This window comes from Falco peregrinus, chromosome 1 (assembly GCF_023634155.1).
Source record: "Falco peregrinus isolate bFalPer1 chromosome 1, bFalPer1.pri, whole genome shotgun sequence".
Lineage (NCBI taxonomy): Eukaryota > Metazoa > Chordata > Aves > Falconiformes > Falconidae > Falco > Falco peregrinus.
Genome location: NC_073721.1, coordinates 110,154,022 through 110,170,278, shown reverse-complemented (window position 1 = coordinate 110,170,278; position 16,257 = coordinate 110,154,022). Strand labels below are relative to the sequence as shown.

Here is a 16,257-nt window from a genome sequence, read left to right as displayed (position 1 = left end):
GCGAAGATTAAAATACACCAAAATCAATAATCACAGTAGAACAGGGGAACCTATTTACACCGTACCAATTCTATCATGAGAAACAAAAGGCTTAAATATATCCTTGTTGAGGCCTCTGTCAAATTCCTGATTTATGCCTACCTGGCAAAAGTACCGGTTCCAGTTTTTTAATCCTTGGTTCTGACGCTATATGGTCTTCAGCCTGACGGGGGGGGGGAAAAAAAAAAAAAAAAAACAACTTACTTCAGAATCAGAACTTTACAGTCAGATATGTCTGATCTACCTGGGCTAAGGAGAAAGTTCAGCTTTCTTAGTTAAAACAAGATCTTAAAGAGCTAGGATCCAATCACAGCAACAGTTTTCTGTAAAGATATTACCATTTTTGTTTACGTTTAGCTTTGTACCAGAAGAATAACATAATATTTAAAATACTAGCATTTAACTAATTGTGTAACCTAGGCTATAACAATTGACAGGCCAAACAAAAACCAGTTTGGTTTGACATTCCAAAAAGGCTCAAATCCTACAAGCTTTACAGATAGGGACACTCAAGTTTGCACAAAACTCTCTTCCAACTTTTAACATGTGTGACTTTCTGACACAGGAAAAATTACCAAAAAAAATCCACCAAGGCCTACAACACATACATGCCTACCTGCATTTTAATTCCCAACCTTAAAAATAAAACTATTTCTACAAAACGACCGGAACCTTCAGTGAAAGAGCCTGAACGGCTGCGGTTCCTATGCTGACAGTGGTACCGCCGCTCCACAGCCGGGAATGCCCAGAGCTTCCCTGCACTGACACTGCACTTTTACCAAGAAACCGTGAAAAAGTAAAAATGAGTCAACACATCAGACGTGTTGCTGGAAGAGGTCCCGCCTTGTCTAAAATAAATAATAAATAAAAATCACGTTGTGTTAACTACACGGCCAGACCGCCCAGAAAACCCCGGTGCTTCTACGAGACACGCTCGATGCTATATGCACTATATACATTATTCTACCGTACGTACACACTTGATTTTCTGACCTGTGCCGCCAGCCAAGTTTTAAATGCGGAAGGTACGCAGGGCGAGCGGGGTGCGCGGAGGCACCAGCTGCTTTCTGCCCCCGGCAGGGCCCTGCGCACGGGGGGCAGAGCCCGGCCACCTGCACCGCTGCCCAGCGCCCCGCCGCCCCCACGGACAGGGCCGCCGTGCCCCGCTGTCACCCGCGCCAGCCCCACGCTCGCCCTACGTGTGACGGGAAGGGCCCTCGGCCCCGCCGCCCCCCCTGCGATGGGGGCTCGGGGGGCTCCGGCGGCCGCCTCGCTGCCGCTCCCCCTGCGATGGGGGCTCCGGCCGCCCCGGCCCGCGCAGGTGCCCGTGCCCCCCCCCGGCCGCCGGCGCAGCGGGAGGGCGGCAGCTGGGGCCGGGCCGCGGCCGGGCCGCGGCGGCGCGCAGGGCGCTAACGGCATTGAAGCGCTGTCGTTACCTGCGGCAGAAGGTAGGACTTGAAGGTGGGTTTGGGCTGCCTGAGGGAGAACATCGCGGCGGCCGGCGGCGGGCCGGGCCGGGCCCGGGAGGCCCCGTCCCGCGGGGGCAGGGTGCCGACGCCCGCCGGTTCAGGCCCGGCGCCCCGCAGCCGCTCGGGGCTGCGCTCCCAGTCACACGGCGGCGGCCCCGGCGGGCGGCGGCGGGGGCGGCCCCAGCGCACCCTCCTTCCCCAAGGGAGGAGTCAGCCGCCTGGGCAGGCCCGGCCCGCGGCCGCCGCCAGCCCTCATGGAGCCCCCGGCGGCTCCCTCCGCCTCCCCGCGGGGGCGGCCGCCTGCCGGCACAGCGGCTCTCTACCGCCGGCGACGGGCGGGCGGCCCGGGCGGGCGGCGAGCTGAGGCGGGCCGTGCCGGGGCGGCCATGTTGGGCCGAGCGAGGGGCGGGGAGCGGCCCCGGTACGGCGGCGCGGAGGGCCCAAGCGGCGGGGCCCGGCCCGGCTCGGCTCGGCCGTGAGCGCCTCGCCGCTTCTTGCGGACGCTGCGCGCAAGGGCAGCCCCGGCGGCGCCGCTGCGCCTGGCCGGCCGGTGGGCACCCGCTCCCCGCCGGCGGGCTTCGGCCCCCGCACCCCGCCGGGGCCCCGACGCCGCCCGTCCTCCTGGCCCGCGTGAGGGAACGGCGGCCGCAGGCGCGGGGCCGGCGGGGGTCGCCCCGGCCAGGCCTCGGAGCCACCGGGTGGTCGACGCCTTCGCGGGCCCGCAGGGGCTTTGCCGTGACCCGGGGCGCCGGCCCTGCACACGGCCCCTGCGTGACCCCCTGCCGCGCCCGGGTGTGCTTGCTGTCACCCTCTGTACCGGCTGTGGCGTTACAGCCGTGGGACATACGTGATCCATGGGCAGACGGATGGGACATGGCGCAGGCCCCGCTCCCCAAGTTCCCCAGGCACGCAGGGATCGCTCACCTGAGCTTCCCTAGAATATGGAAGTAACGCAGTTGCCCACCTAAACTGCCACAATCTAACACCGCGACCCCTTTGGGTCAGTCGGAACAGTAACTACTCCCACGGCTGCAGTGGCCCGTGGTGCCCTCGGAGGCCCCCGGCGCTGGTTGTCGGTGAGCACTGGCTGCGATGAACTTGGCCTCTGCGGTGGAAACGCCACCTACAAAAGCAACAGTTTGGATCGGGTTGTGGTTTTTGTCGAGAGCCCCGGAGTGGGAGCACACGGGTCCATCAGCTGTGCGCCCTGAGCCACAGGGACGGCCTGCATTCCCCTGCTGGCGGCCCGAGCACAAAGGAATGGGTAAAACCAGCCAGGCAGTCCACAGTTTGAGGCAGGTGTGATGGGCCAGGTAGGGTGAGCAGCGCTGATGGTTCCCGTGCCTGCTGGTGCTGCCCCTGCAGCTGGTGGAACCATCGCTGCGGTCCCAGCCATGAGCCAAGCGTAGTTCACTGCAAGGCTCGTGGTTTAGGGGCGAGAGCTGAAGGCCAGGACCTGCCAAACTAACTGCTGGTATTTGGGTGCTGCAGCCTCACCTTGTTAAAAAGCACAGGTTTGGTCAACATACTGTCATTTTCGGCTCACATGCGAGATAACATCAGTACAGGCCTGCTACAGCACAGTAGTGGTGTAATATCACCCTGACATAAAGATAGTAAAGAACTGGAAGACTCCAGAAAAACAAACATGTTTTTAGACAAAAAATGACAAATGCAGCACCCAGCATCAGCCGCAGGATGAAAGTCTTCCCTTGCTATCATTAATAGGAAGCTCATTGCATTGCATTATAGCCCCTGGGATTTTTGGGTGAAGCCAAAGGGTGAATGTTTAATGAAAGAACAGACTTTAGGGCACAATCTGGATTCCCCGACTTAAATGAGATGCCCCACCGACACCAGCCAGGAAGGTTTGTTTGAACAGCAAGGAGGGAAACAACCCACTGGCACCTGCCTAGGTTGCAGATAGGTGTACATGCATTTAAAGCTATGCAACAGCCCAGGGCAGAACACCAGCAAGCACCTCCATAATAACAGTATACTACTCTTGGACTTGCAGGTCCAGAAGATAAAAACAACCCCACTGTAGCTGTTTTAAAACAAGCGCACCTCCTTGCACAAGGGTCCCACCTCATCTGGTGTTGGCAGGCAGTTCCTTTCACTTCACTCTGTATTTTCACATACAAGATTTTTATTTTATGCTGCAAACATCATTGTTTAAGTGGCATTATTCAGCCTGGCATGGTCTCAGGCTCAGCCCCTGTCCATTTTAGAGAGCGCACTGTGCTGTAGAAGCTGCTGGTGCTGTAATGCTGAGCACCCGACAGTGCTGTGAGAGCAAGCCACAGACAGCTCCTCTCCTGCTGGTGACTTACCCCTTTCACAAGCTAAATCTCTTGGATCTTTGAGAAGTGAGAAATACTGTGGGACTTGCCCTCATCTTTATTCTTCTTCTTTACAGTTTTATCTTCATATACAGAACATTGCTGAAAGGAAATTAAAATCAGAGAAGGGTGAAGAGAAAGCAAGGGGCCGAGGAAGGCAGAAACTGCCCAAATCAGCTAGTCTTGGAATTGCATATAACAAATCTGGCAGTGATATTAAAAAGGACAATTATTTATAGCACATCAGGATTACAAAAGTGTGTTTTGCATCAGCACAGAGCCTTCTGAAGAGTGCCTGCAAATGCAATCTTACTCTTGAGGGAATGAACATAGGACAGCACAAATTTCCAGTACTGCACTGACACATTTAAATTTCAGTACTGTTCAAAAAAGGAACAAACAAAATCAAAACTAAGCTCTCAGTAAACATAAGATCACAAGATTTGTAAGGATTGTTGTTGGAACTGGTCACAAGTTGCCACTGGAAGAGTTTTATGCCAGTGGGAGGAGAAAGCTGATTTGACAAAAGTGAGTATTTTAGAAGAGCAAGTCATTTCTGTCACAACTTGCAGTGGGATACAAGCAGGCAGCGCAGACAGGCAGAGCAGGACAGGCAAGTAGAGCAGGGTAGGCAGGAAGGGCAGGGGAGACAAGGCAAGAGGCAGGTAGGTCAGTAAGGCTAGGCAGGCAGGATAGGCGGGCAGGGGGTTGGTGCAGGGCAGGCGGGACAGGCAGGGAAGTCCTCTGCATCCCCTGACTCCTTTTGGCAATGCACTCAACTGCCTGCCTAGCTCCAGCCACTCTGGCGTGCCTTGATCTGTTTTTTTCAAACAGTCCTGCTAAACCCGAGGTTTCTAAGAACAAGAACAGCCTTGAAAGAACGGTGGGAAGCTAGCTATGCAACAAAGCCAGGTGAACTGAAAAGACTGCAGATGTCTCTTTTTATTCTCATTGATTTAAAAAATGTTTTTACTCAGTGCAGTTATTTTCAACATTCAGTTATTCAGCAATGTCTCTCGTGTGCTAGACTGACCAGGGCCCTTACACTCGTGCACTGTCACGGACCCCCAGAACCAGCTTGGTCTGCTCTCCTTGGTGGTATCACACCCCACGTGCTGTGTGGCAGTTTCCTGGGGCCTATTTTTACATGCAGTGCAAATTACAACAGTGAAGATAATTATCTGCTTAGCTATGGCGATGGTGCATAACCTGCTCTGTTTACTGTACGTCAGATTAGGTATCTTCCTAAAAGTTCTGGTACAACCTCACAAGACAGCTCTGTGGTTGGAGAAGCACTTTGGTTTGTGCAATGCATGAGGGCTGGGGTTAAATCAGAACAGATTTTCTTAATGGGCCCTTTTGATCTCTCAGCAGATTAGAGAATGGCTTTCATTAGAGATGTTCAAGAACAGGTTAGACCACCATCTGCCACTGATGCTATCGACATTGCTGAACTTGCCTGAGTGTAGATGATCTGTTCCAGGCCTATGTTTCTATGGCAACTTACGTGTTTCCATAGCTATCTGAAGAATGGTTCAATTCTTGGTTTGAACTCCAGGACACAAAGCCATACGTGTTGTCTGATTTCACAGCTGAGCTATGTGCCCAAAGCTACAGCAAGTGTGTGGCAACTCTGCAAAGTCAGGGATTCACAGATGAAAGTCTTCTGTTTTTCACTGGCAAGTGTTCTGGTTTATTACCCTGCCTGCACACCTCCCTGCTTGTGCACTCAGTAGTTTGCACACCCAAGTTGCCTCAGCCTGCACGCAGAAATGTGGGACTTCTGAGGACTTGTGAGGAAGCCAGCCCTACAGGTCTCTGTTACCTCTTATGGAAGAAAAATATTATGCCTTACATTTGTTAAGCAGTTGGGAAAAAAAAATAAATCTTTCCTGAGTGTCCTTGATGAAGATCCAGCAGAATACTATTTAAAATGTGATTACTTACATAAAAGAGCAACTTCGATGGTCTTGGCCAAAGATATACAAAAGATACAAAAACTGTGCAAAGGTTCTTGAGGTATCTCAGGGAAAATGCCTCCTTTTCAAGGCACATCTGTGAAGTGGAGGTAGTATTTTCAGTGTGGAGATTAAAGATGTTGAACTTTGCTATGTTACATAAGGGTACTTTTCCTGTTAATCATTATGTAGTTATTACTTGCCTAGAGTAACCTGGAGCTATCAATTGGTACGCTGTTCCACCTTGGCTTGGGCTGTTTTACACGTTTACATGCGACAGTGATCATCAGATTACCAGTACTCCTACACTAGAATCTTTTTCCATGGCCATTTTTGAAGGCTGTCAGTCTGCTCAGATTGCTGAGCAGAGCAATTAGTGCAAGAAAAAGGAGATGCATCTAGAATCATGCAGGATGAAGTGCTGGAGTTTCGTAAGAGCTTTTAACGTAAAAGAAGACCAGGCAGATGAAATCACGCAACTTTCTTTTTCATTAAATTTAAGGCCGAGCAAAAGGTGGATACAGGCACTTAAATATTTTGGCCAAACAATTGCAAAGAGTAATTTAAAGCCTATTATCAAGACATACCTTACATCCATTGTAAAGATACAGGGCATCAACCATAAAGCACCACTTTGCCATATAAAATTTTGTTTCTGCAGACAAGGCTAAAAGTTGAAAAAAGCAAAAGAAGATTGAGGGTTTAAGGAAATCTGTAGTTCTTGTCTCTTCTCCCAAGTCTTGTGGTTTGTCACCCTGCAATCCAAACCACTGCCACATATCATCTTTGGACTACCCCAGCCCCCCGGACCCTGGCACCATTGAATGCCAGGGTATTAACTGGCCATATCAAACAGGTCCTTAAATCTGTTTTGCCCTTCTGTCTGATGCTGGATCCCATGGGGGATCAAAATCTACAATTAGGCTGAAATAATCAGGTTGGGTGACTACTGCAGGCAGTAGAGCATTTATCTGCAGTGGCTGCAGTGGGAGGAAAACACCTCTAGGGCCATGTAGCCTGGTAGCCCAGTAAATAAGAGTATTGTCACTGCCAGTTACAGCCACAGGCTTTATGCTGACTTTGTAAAGCCTCAGGACTGAGGCTTCTCAGGACTGCTTTGTCTGAACTTGCCTTAACCTGCCTTGAGCTGTCCCTTTGTTTGTTTAGCTGTAAATGCAATTTTTCTAATGACTAGGATATTCAGGTATAAGTGTAGGATTTGAAGGCCAGTGAAGAAAAAACAAGATGTAAAGTTGGTAGCAAATAAAAATGTCCCTAAGCAAGCAAAATATGAGGAAAAAACCCCAACATCAACATCATGCTCATTCTAGAGAAAGACCTAGCAAACTGAGAGCTGGCAGTATTTCCTCACTACCTCCGTTGCAGCCACTGACTGTTAGACCCAGAGTATCAGCGCAAGTGTAAGCGTAACATCAAAAAAAAAGGGCATAGATAGATAGCAGGAAATGTGCATATATTAATTTTACCTGTTTTTTTGTTTTTCCTGTAGTAGTCTTTCCTCTCTTCTTATCTCCCCTCCCTTGTAATTAGATCTAGACTACCAATAATTAATGTATTAGACTTAAAATTTGTTACACTAACAATAAATTCCTGACTTTACATGCAGGGTGGGTGTGTCTCCCTTTTGCTCATAACAAGCTTTTGTGTGTAATACTAGTTCAGCTAGAAGTGACCAGTCGGACAGGACAGTGGCGCAGAAGTGATACGCTGGCAATGGCACTGCGAGGTGGGACCCCAGCAATGTGTCCAAGTGCTGCTGTCACTCTGAAGACTCACCTCCTCCACAGCAAATGCTCGGCAGCAAACTGGCTTCATGACAGTGGGTTAACTACCCACAACACCCATACCAGGGCACAATCCTGTGGATCTTGCAGATCTAATGAAATAATCCTGTTGACATCCTTGGTCAGGCACCCTCTTCCCATTCCTGTCTTCTGACAAGGCCTTACAGATACTTCTTTTCTTTTATTTTTTATTTAGAAAGGAAGATACACATTTTACCAAAGATGATGGTCAAGCCCAGAACCTAGGAAAGCATCCAAAAAAGCAGTATGGAGAAACCATAGTTGGAAGGTTTCAATGGCTACTTTAGTTCATTTCTAAATAACATGGAAAAAAGAACTTGGTTCTCAGGTATCCAAATCCAGCATCTACAATGGCAAGAGTGACTCTGCCGTAGCAGAGGCTTGCAAGAGCAAAGCTAAGCTGGTCCCAGAGTGATGTAACGTAAAATGGGGTAATCTGTGGAACCAGATGGTGTAGTTAAGAACCTGCTGATGTGAATATTACAGTCACTGTGTTTAAAACATTTGCCTTGAGGGAGAGGGAAATGCCTGTATGGCAAGATACTGTAAGGTCAACAGACTTCGATTACCTCAGTGTAGTGTCTCTGTGTAGACACAGCCTTAGAATACACACTCTTTAGGCTTGACCTGGTTCAGTACAGGTCAAGCACATAATAAATAATGGTAAGTGGAATTCACAGTGACACTGCTGTGAAGTCACCACATACTTAGCACTAGGAGGGATGCATCTTCCTGAAAAGCAGTATTAAACAAATGCAAATTCTGTGCTTGCATCCTTTCAACCAGTATTCAAGAAAGCCTGTAGGCAGATATGCAAATGTGTCAATTGTTAGTCTGTTTAGTGTGCTCCAAACCTACTGTCTGTCTTCTATGCACATACAGAGCCATATTTATATCTTATTACAATAACTCTACCAAACCCAGTGTAGTTACTTCACATTTAATGGCAGAGAGGTTATCATTTCAGTTCATGCTATGCAAGAGCACAGAAAACATCCAAGCCTTATAAAGTCATCGCTGTATAGAGAACTTCATGGAAAATTACAGGCAAATGCTAAAAGAGAAGCTTTGCTCAGGAACTGTTCAGCCCATGCACTGTGTAAGAAGGAACAGAGAAGTGAACTCTTTCGATATCATTATAGTGAAAATTTTGTTATACTGAACTCATTTCACATCTTTTTCGTATTTTATAAATATTTTTACAGAAACAAAGTAAATGAATACAAAGGAAAAAAAAATTGTTTGAAATCTACATGCTGTCTGATACATTTGTAATGTAAACACTATAAAAAAAACAGCTGGTCGAACAGAGCATGATTTTAACACACATTTTATAAAGACAGTGTAACAAGAGGTATGCAACACACTGTCTTTCCTTCCACAATGCATACTGCTTGTTAAGCAAAGTGCTGAAAAGCCGCGTCCCTTTGTGTTCGTTAATGAATCGGTTTCGGGTGAGTGTGCAGGCAATAAAAAGGCATTGGCAAACTGGAGGCTATTTTAACCACACGCACAACATGGCTATGTAGTTGCATGGAATGATAACACAGAAGTAAACATGGAAGTGAAACAATTTCAAATGTCATTCCATTTTTACAAAATGCCAAGTTCCCTAAAGTTCAATAAAAGAAGCCCACATGAAAAGCAAAATGCCAACACTGTTCTGACAACAGTAAAACCAGTAAACCTGCTAGTAACACCAAACTAGCAAAAATCCAGAGTAACGATGACTGAACTTTCAGAAATGTCTATGCAGTTACCATGATCATTCAGTACAGTGATAGTGCTTCAAGGTATAAGTATGGATGGAGTATGAAAATATAATACAAACAATAAAAAGCTGATGCCATCAATGCATTTGTAGTCTTCTGTCAACTTCTGCATTTCAAAATGTTGTAAGCAGCATTATCAATGGCAGTACCGAAACCTACATACTATGGAGCTGATGGTGGGGACAGAAAGAAATTCTGAGTTTTCAAAATAGTATATGAGTAAGTCCTGGCAGTTAAATGAGTTAAGTTTTTGATCAGTATTTTGTGAACAGGTAACATGCCCTTAACTCATTTTCTTCTCCGTTCAATGATACGCATCCCCTGCAAAGAGAGGTGCTGATTATTTGGGAAAACAAAATTCCTAAAAGGTAACAGAGAAGAATGAGGCAAATAACATCATACTATTATGATGAAAACTATCAAAATCTAGTACTCTAGAATGCCACTGTTGAGACAGGTGTGCTGGGAAACTGTAACTATAGATGTGGATTTCCAGTCAGCCATTGAGGGATAGAAAACACTTTTGCTGTAGAGGCTTTTTTCCCCTTTGACGTTTGTCTTTGAAATTTACTCAAGAATATGTATGGAATTTCTTTTTGCATCTGGAAAATTTATTTTTTGTTTAGACTGACTCCTAGAAACTGTTTCTTGTTCCTCATGTGTCATCATAATGAAACTGCAAAATGAAAAATGAATTTGTCACAGTAGATTTATTCAAACACAGATGGGCTCCGTTTTGATCTCACCCTATCAGAACGCCTTGCCTGTTTTGTTTTGTTTTCCCTTGCAGGCATGTAAAAAAATGCCGCATTCTTACTCTGCATGGACTTCTACTGTAATCCCCGTTTATACAAAACACTAACGCGTATCTTGGATTCACATTGTTAAAATCTTTCTATACTTCATATACTTAAAACCCCCCTAAACATTTTGAAACAATGATCACTGTTTTTCAACAGTTTAAGGCTGTCAGCATGCTTTGGGGTACGGACAGACATGATTCTGAAAGCAAGATTGTATCACTGAAGTTCAAGGACAGGTCAAGAATATGTCTACACATGGCTTTCCGGGTCAGGTTTCTCCAAACACAACTGTATTTTGCTACTCAGACCTATTTTAGTGGATGAAAATTGATATGTTGTGCCTTTCTGAAAGAAGAGCCAAGAAGCATGCATGAAATCAGAAATGAAAGAGGAGACTGCATAATTTTGCCTTGCCTCCAAAAATTTTGTTTTGATTTGACAAATACAATGGCCACAAAGAAACCAGCTGCATAAGTAAGAATAAAAACTAAACCTGGTTAAAAATTTGTCCAATTTAAGAAATCTCCTGATAAAAAAAGAAGAAAAAGACATTTTCTAAAATAATACATGATAATATTGTCCTTCTTTCAAGAGCCTTTATGAAGAGCTTGTTGGTAAATGAGCTTATGAGGGGGGTTGAAATGGAACAAAAATCTGTAGCGTTGGCATCTGTGGACTGTGCCTACTTTTTACGTGCCCCTGAAGAGAACATCTCCTTTTCACCTGACCCAGCAAGCATTTATTTCAGAACAGATCATACATCTATTATATATAAAATATAAATAAATAAATATATGAAAAATTCTTCTTCAGAAATTAATTTAAATATCCATATTTTTTTTCAATCTTTCATGCAGCTATCTTGACTGTCAGTAAAACAGGGGCCATAAGCCACTTTAACATTCCGTTTCTGTGGATGCATTTTCTTGCCTAGCTTTCTGTTCTTCTGTTGCACTGCCAAATGCCACCACCAAATTAGTTACGCTGCTGGCATGTCCTGGTCTGTTTAATTTGTCCTTTACAGATTTGGCTTTCCGAGAATGGCTGTGCAAACTCTTTGACCGTAGTGATGGGAACCCAGAAGTCCTTTCTGGCTTTACTGATAGTAAATTCTCTTTCTCAGCCTTGACAGTGGCAGGCATAGAGGTGTAAGAGGCACTCATACCTGCTTCATCAACATAATTCTCATCATCTGTGTCCGTCTGTAACTGTGTGTGCTCTGCTTGCCTTTCTGCTTCAGAGATAAAACCAGGGTATTCTGGAGGTTTTTCGTGAGAAAGTTGCTGTTGAACTTCATATTTCCACTCTGTGGCCCATTGTTCAATCATAGAAGGACACACCCGATCCATGATGGTACTATACTCTGTGGTCCAGTTGTTAACTCCTCCAACCACCTTCCCACCCTGTGCAAATATAAAGCTCCTTGACTTCATCATAGTGGTTTGACAAGCACTGAACGTTTCAGGAGGAAAATAGCGCATTGCTTTAGATTTCTCCAAGGGATAAGAGATGGTTGCCTCTAACTTGGTACGTTCTACTTTTAACTGAGTATTCTGAAAATCTGATCTTGGTACTGACTGTCTGTTTGTAACAGCATCCACCTGGTTTGTACTTTGAGGAATCATTCCATCGCTCTTGAAAATCTCCTGCTTTTCATCCCCCAAACTACCTGAACCAGCATAGGGTCTGGAAACATTCTGTGCAATTTCTAATGTAGATTTGCTGTAATCTGCTGTGGTGACTGCATTAGTACTAGAGGTATAATGGAGACCGGTGTGGTGGTCTGGAACCAGCATCCTTGGGTCTGCTCCATCTTCTTTGGTACCAATAGAATGGGCTTTTTTACGCAATCCAATGGCTGGAGACATAGGAGCGGTACTGTCATCATATGTTAACTCATCGCCGCCCACATGGTATCTGTACATGCTGTAGCCATCAGAGCTGTTAACGCTGCTTTGCCTTAGGAGATATGCAGCATCACACTCAGATGAAGCCCGTGAACGTGGATATGTCAGCTCAGATTTGTCAATACCTGCCAGCTTCTCAAGAGCGTTCACCATCCGACCAGATAGTTCTTCCAATTGAGAGAGTCGAAGGTCGACTGTTTGAAGAGAAGCTTTCATAAAATGTTCTCTTTCATTCACTTCTTCTAGCCTCATAGACATATTTTCAACTCTGTTGGGTATAAAAGGGGAAGCACAGAACAGAAGCTGTGGAATGGTGCAGTAACCCATTAGAGGCACCTAGCTACTGATTTCTTCGTAAGGCAGAATGTGGTGCTATCAATCTTTTTTCCTACATGTAACATCAAAAGTATGTGCATTTTCTTGTTATCTATGCATTCCATACATCATATGTATGGATATCATAGGGCTATTTGTACTTTGCCCTTATTTACATGCCAAGAGAGTACAACAGTTGCAACCCTTAGGGACAGCCTGCTATTAACACTGCTGAGTGTGCCACCCACTTCACATTCAGTTGTCCTCCTTCACTGTGAAGCACCAATTAATTACATGAAAAATACTTTCTAATGACATGCTCACAGGATGACCTAAAATAGCATCAAGGCATGTTGTAAAACAGGTTTTGTAGCTGTACCAAAGAGAACATATACTGGTCTATGGGATTACTTTAGCTCTTGAAATCCCTTTCAATTATGTATCAGCTGAAGGGAGTGAAATTATTGTCTAGTTCAATTAAAATAATATTTCCCCCCATTTTCTTTTATCATTTATATCATAATGGAAGCGACGGTGCCAGAAGAATGCATATAGAAGTAATGCATTAGAATGTGACTTAAAGATCATACACGAGTAGATCAACTGTGGAAATTAAATTAACATTCTTTTGCTCTCACACACAAAAGATGACAAAGCATCTGGAACAAGAAGCCATGAGAAATAAGCAAATCTGCTTTGTGGCCATAGACCATAGTGAATCAGTGAGGCTTACCAGCCCTGCTTTATTCTCTGCCACAATACCCAGGATTTTGACAAATTGCCATGGATAAATAGTGGGATAGAAACTACTTGAATACATGCAGCAGATTTCATTTACTTCTCTATTCTCAAACTTCACGTATACTAATGTGAGATGTTCAGGGCCTCCCTTCAAAAGAAAGATGTTAATCTGTTACAGAATTATATGGCTTACAGAGATACTTCATAAGAAATGTTAAAAGGAAGATATAGATAAAGACATGGAGCGGTTCATCATCAGAATACCATGAGGTAGGTTAACATGAAAGAGTAAACTGTGTATAATTTTCATTACAGGGAGAATTTTTCATTATTTCAAGGAAGTGACAAAAGACCCCATCCTTCCACTTACTTAGAACTCCTAACAGAAAAGGCAGAGCCTTTGGGAACAGTCCTGCCAAGTGACCTGGTACAAAAGTGCTGCTGCCATTATTACTGCGTGCTTACAGAGCAATATGCAAACATTACCTGGTCCTCAGAATAGCTTAATGATTTACATGTGAATATTCCTGCTTTTTTAAGTGGGGAACTTCATACTGAAAAGCTAAATGCCTTGTCCAAAGCTTCCAAGAGAATCTGTGGCAGAGATTAAAATTCAGCAGTTGTGAGTGCTGGGCCCTAGTGTAAACCATAGGTCCAAGGGAAGAATCCTCAGCGCTTTTGTCATTAAGCTCCAACTTGTTTCTCATGGTTGGATGAACTGTTGGAAGCTCAACAAGTAGTAATTTGCTCACACGGGTAAAAAGCATAACTGTGATCAAGAGATAGGTGAGAAGGAAAAAACTCACTGTGACCAAAAAGTTTTACACCAAAGCTGCCCAAAGCAGCAGCCTTAGTGACACACCAGTAGGAACCACAAAAAGCTCACTCTCGTGAGAGACACACCTGCACCAACACTTACTCAGGATTCAGATCAGCTTCTGAATAGCTTCTAAACAACTTCTAAATCTTTTGTACTCTAAGTCAACTTTGGTTATAATGAAGACACAAAAAAGCAAATATTGTTCCAGATAAGCGGTATGGTTTTTTTTCTTATAATAGGTACCTTTCAGAGGTAACTCGGATGCGTTCATCATTAGATGATTGCTGCTCGTCCTCTTTTTCCTGGAAATATTCTTCTACACACTCCTCTTCAAACTCATATAGTTTTTTTAGCTCTTCATCATTCAGAAATAACTCTGCAAAACAGATGAACAAAATATTAATTTCCTTTTTCTGAACTTCTGGCAGTCAGTTGAAATCTGATTTAGCAGATTATTTTGGGGACACAGATACTGCAGATTCTACTCCTGCACTAAATGAACCGATACTTTTGAAAATAGGGAATAAGCACTTAGCCAAAAATGGCCACAGCTGGGAAGGCAATGTAATGCATTACAGCCATCATCTGCTTTTATGACCATCCCCTTGGGGCTATATTTCCTCAATGACCTTTGCACTTTTTAACAGCAGCGCTATGCATTGAACAAACTGACTAGATTTTACACTAGGGACTAGGAAGACTAGGGAAATCTCTGTCAGTTTGATATTTCTACATTCAAATACTGTTCTTAAAAGGGTGCCAACTATAGGCAACAGACAATCTAATACAACAGATTGCTTCCCAGACATTCTTTGGATAAGAGCTTCAAACATTTATAATCATGTAGGGAAAATCCAAGGGAAATATAAGCTCTTGGGAACATTTCATCCTTTATTTGAATTTGTCTTTTGGTATTTGGAGGGAGTGTTACATTTACTTTTTTCCCTTTTTTAACTCAGAAGCATATTGTACAGAAATATGTTTCCTATGTGATGCAGAAATACAGCAATAATTGTGAGCATCTGATTATTTCAATGAGCCAAACAATGAAAATAATAATCAACAGAGTATGTTAGAAATAGAATCCTCACAGTTTGCCTGTAAAATGACAGATAAATCTCTAGCATGAAGAAATAAAAGTGGGGATACTCTCAGACACAGATTGCTCACAGTCACAGAGCTTGAAACTGTGATCCCTTCATCTCAGTTTCCTATTTGCCCTTCCTGCCATACGAACTTCACTAGAACTTGGTAAAACTGGATTAAGTAGATGCTGCCTCACTGTTTTAAGAAAGCATGTTAAAGAAGGTCTTCCCTAGCAGCCCAGCGCTGCATATTCTCAGGAGCCCACAGAGCTCAAAAGCTGTTAATTTGATATCAATTTTGTCCCATACCATCTTCTGCAAATACACTGGACAGCCATCATGCACAAAATCGTTCAGCATTAGAAAAGCTGCTGCTTTCTGCTAATATGGTGCAAAGAGCTCAATTTATAGAAGATTTATGGCATACTTAGTCCCCTGTCACGCTCATCCTGGTCTCCTTCACCCTTCCTGCAGCGGCAGCAGATTCGCTTGATGATTATGTAGATGTGGCTGAAGATAATCATTGGTGGTGGGAGGACAGGTCTGTCATGGAATGTCATGATCAGCTGGTACCGCTGGAATTTCCAGACTTGGTTGGATATTGATTTTACCTCAAAGAAGGTATTGCTGAAAGGGAACATTGGTACAGTTTCTATCAGGACCCTAAGTTTACTTAACATTGAGCAAGTACTATGTTGAGCAAAGTAGCAGCCAAATAACAACATGAGGCCACATGACTTGCTTGGTCCAGCTCTTTGTTGATGCTGCTGAACTTGCTGAACTGATGATTAACTTGAACTCAGGGTAGCCAAGCAGAAGGTGCTCTGCATCCCTTAAGCACCACCCAGAACAGTCCTTCTGTTAGCAATTTGCTCCTATTGTATAAAGTCCTTTATGTGTTAGCGTTAGAAAAGTTAGAAAAGAAACTTGCACAATTTATGAATCACATAATGGGTATTTTGGTGCTTGGTTATAAAGTATTTCTTTTAACACATGCCAGTATTTGATATTACCCAAAGTATTAAATCCATGAAAGGTATTTTGTATGCTAAACCCAGAAGCTTCACATAGTTTGCCTTTAATATGCTAATCAGGTTGACCTACATAGAAGACTTCAAGTTTTCAGAAAATGTCCTAAATCCAAACTTTATTCACTCAAACTTCTGACTTGAAAACATGC

The 16,257-nt window shown here is 44.5% G+C and overlaps 2 protein-coding genes across 12 annotated transcripts in view; both read right to left on the bottom strand.

Annotated features, from left to right (window-relative positions):
- Positions 1–1,915, bottom strand: part of MTMR10 (myotubularin related protein 10) — a 41,449-nt gene extending 39,534 nt beyond the window's left edge. Inside the window, exons 1-2 of the mRNA XM_055807672.1 lie at positions 1,476–1,915; positions 142–202 (exon numbers count right to left, since the gene is read on the bottom strand). Coding sequence (XP_055663647.1) covers positions 142–202; positions 1,476–1,529 — 115 coding nt within the window. The 5' untranslated portion in view covers positions 1,530–1,915. The remainder of the gene's footprint in view (positions 1–141; positions 203–1,475) is intronic.
- A 6,643-nt stretch (positions 1,916–8,558) lies between these two features.
- TRPM1 (transient receptor potential cation channel subfamily M member 1) overlaps positions 8,559–16,257 on the bottom strand; it is a 109,295-nt gene continuing 101,596 nt past the window's right edge. For all 11 annotated transcript variants that reach the window (XM_027782135.2, XM_027782137.2, XM_027782128.2 and 8 more), the window contains 3 exons: positions 15,505–15,704; positions 14,236–14,368; positions 8,559–12,384 (listed from right to left, as the gene is read on the bottom strand). In XM_027782135.2, the coding sequence (XP_027637936.2) occupies positions 11,106–12,384; positions 14,236–14,368; positions 15,505–15,704 (1,612 nt within the window). In that variant the 3' untranslated portion in view covers positions 8,559–11,105. The remainder of the gene's footprint in view (positions 12,385–14,235; positions 14,369–15,504; positions 15,705–16,257) is intronic.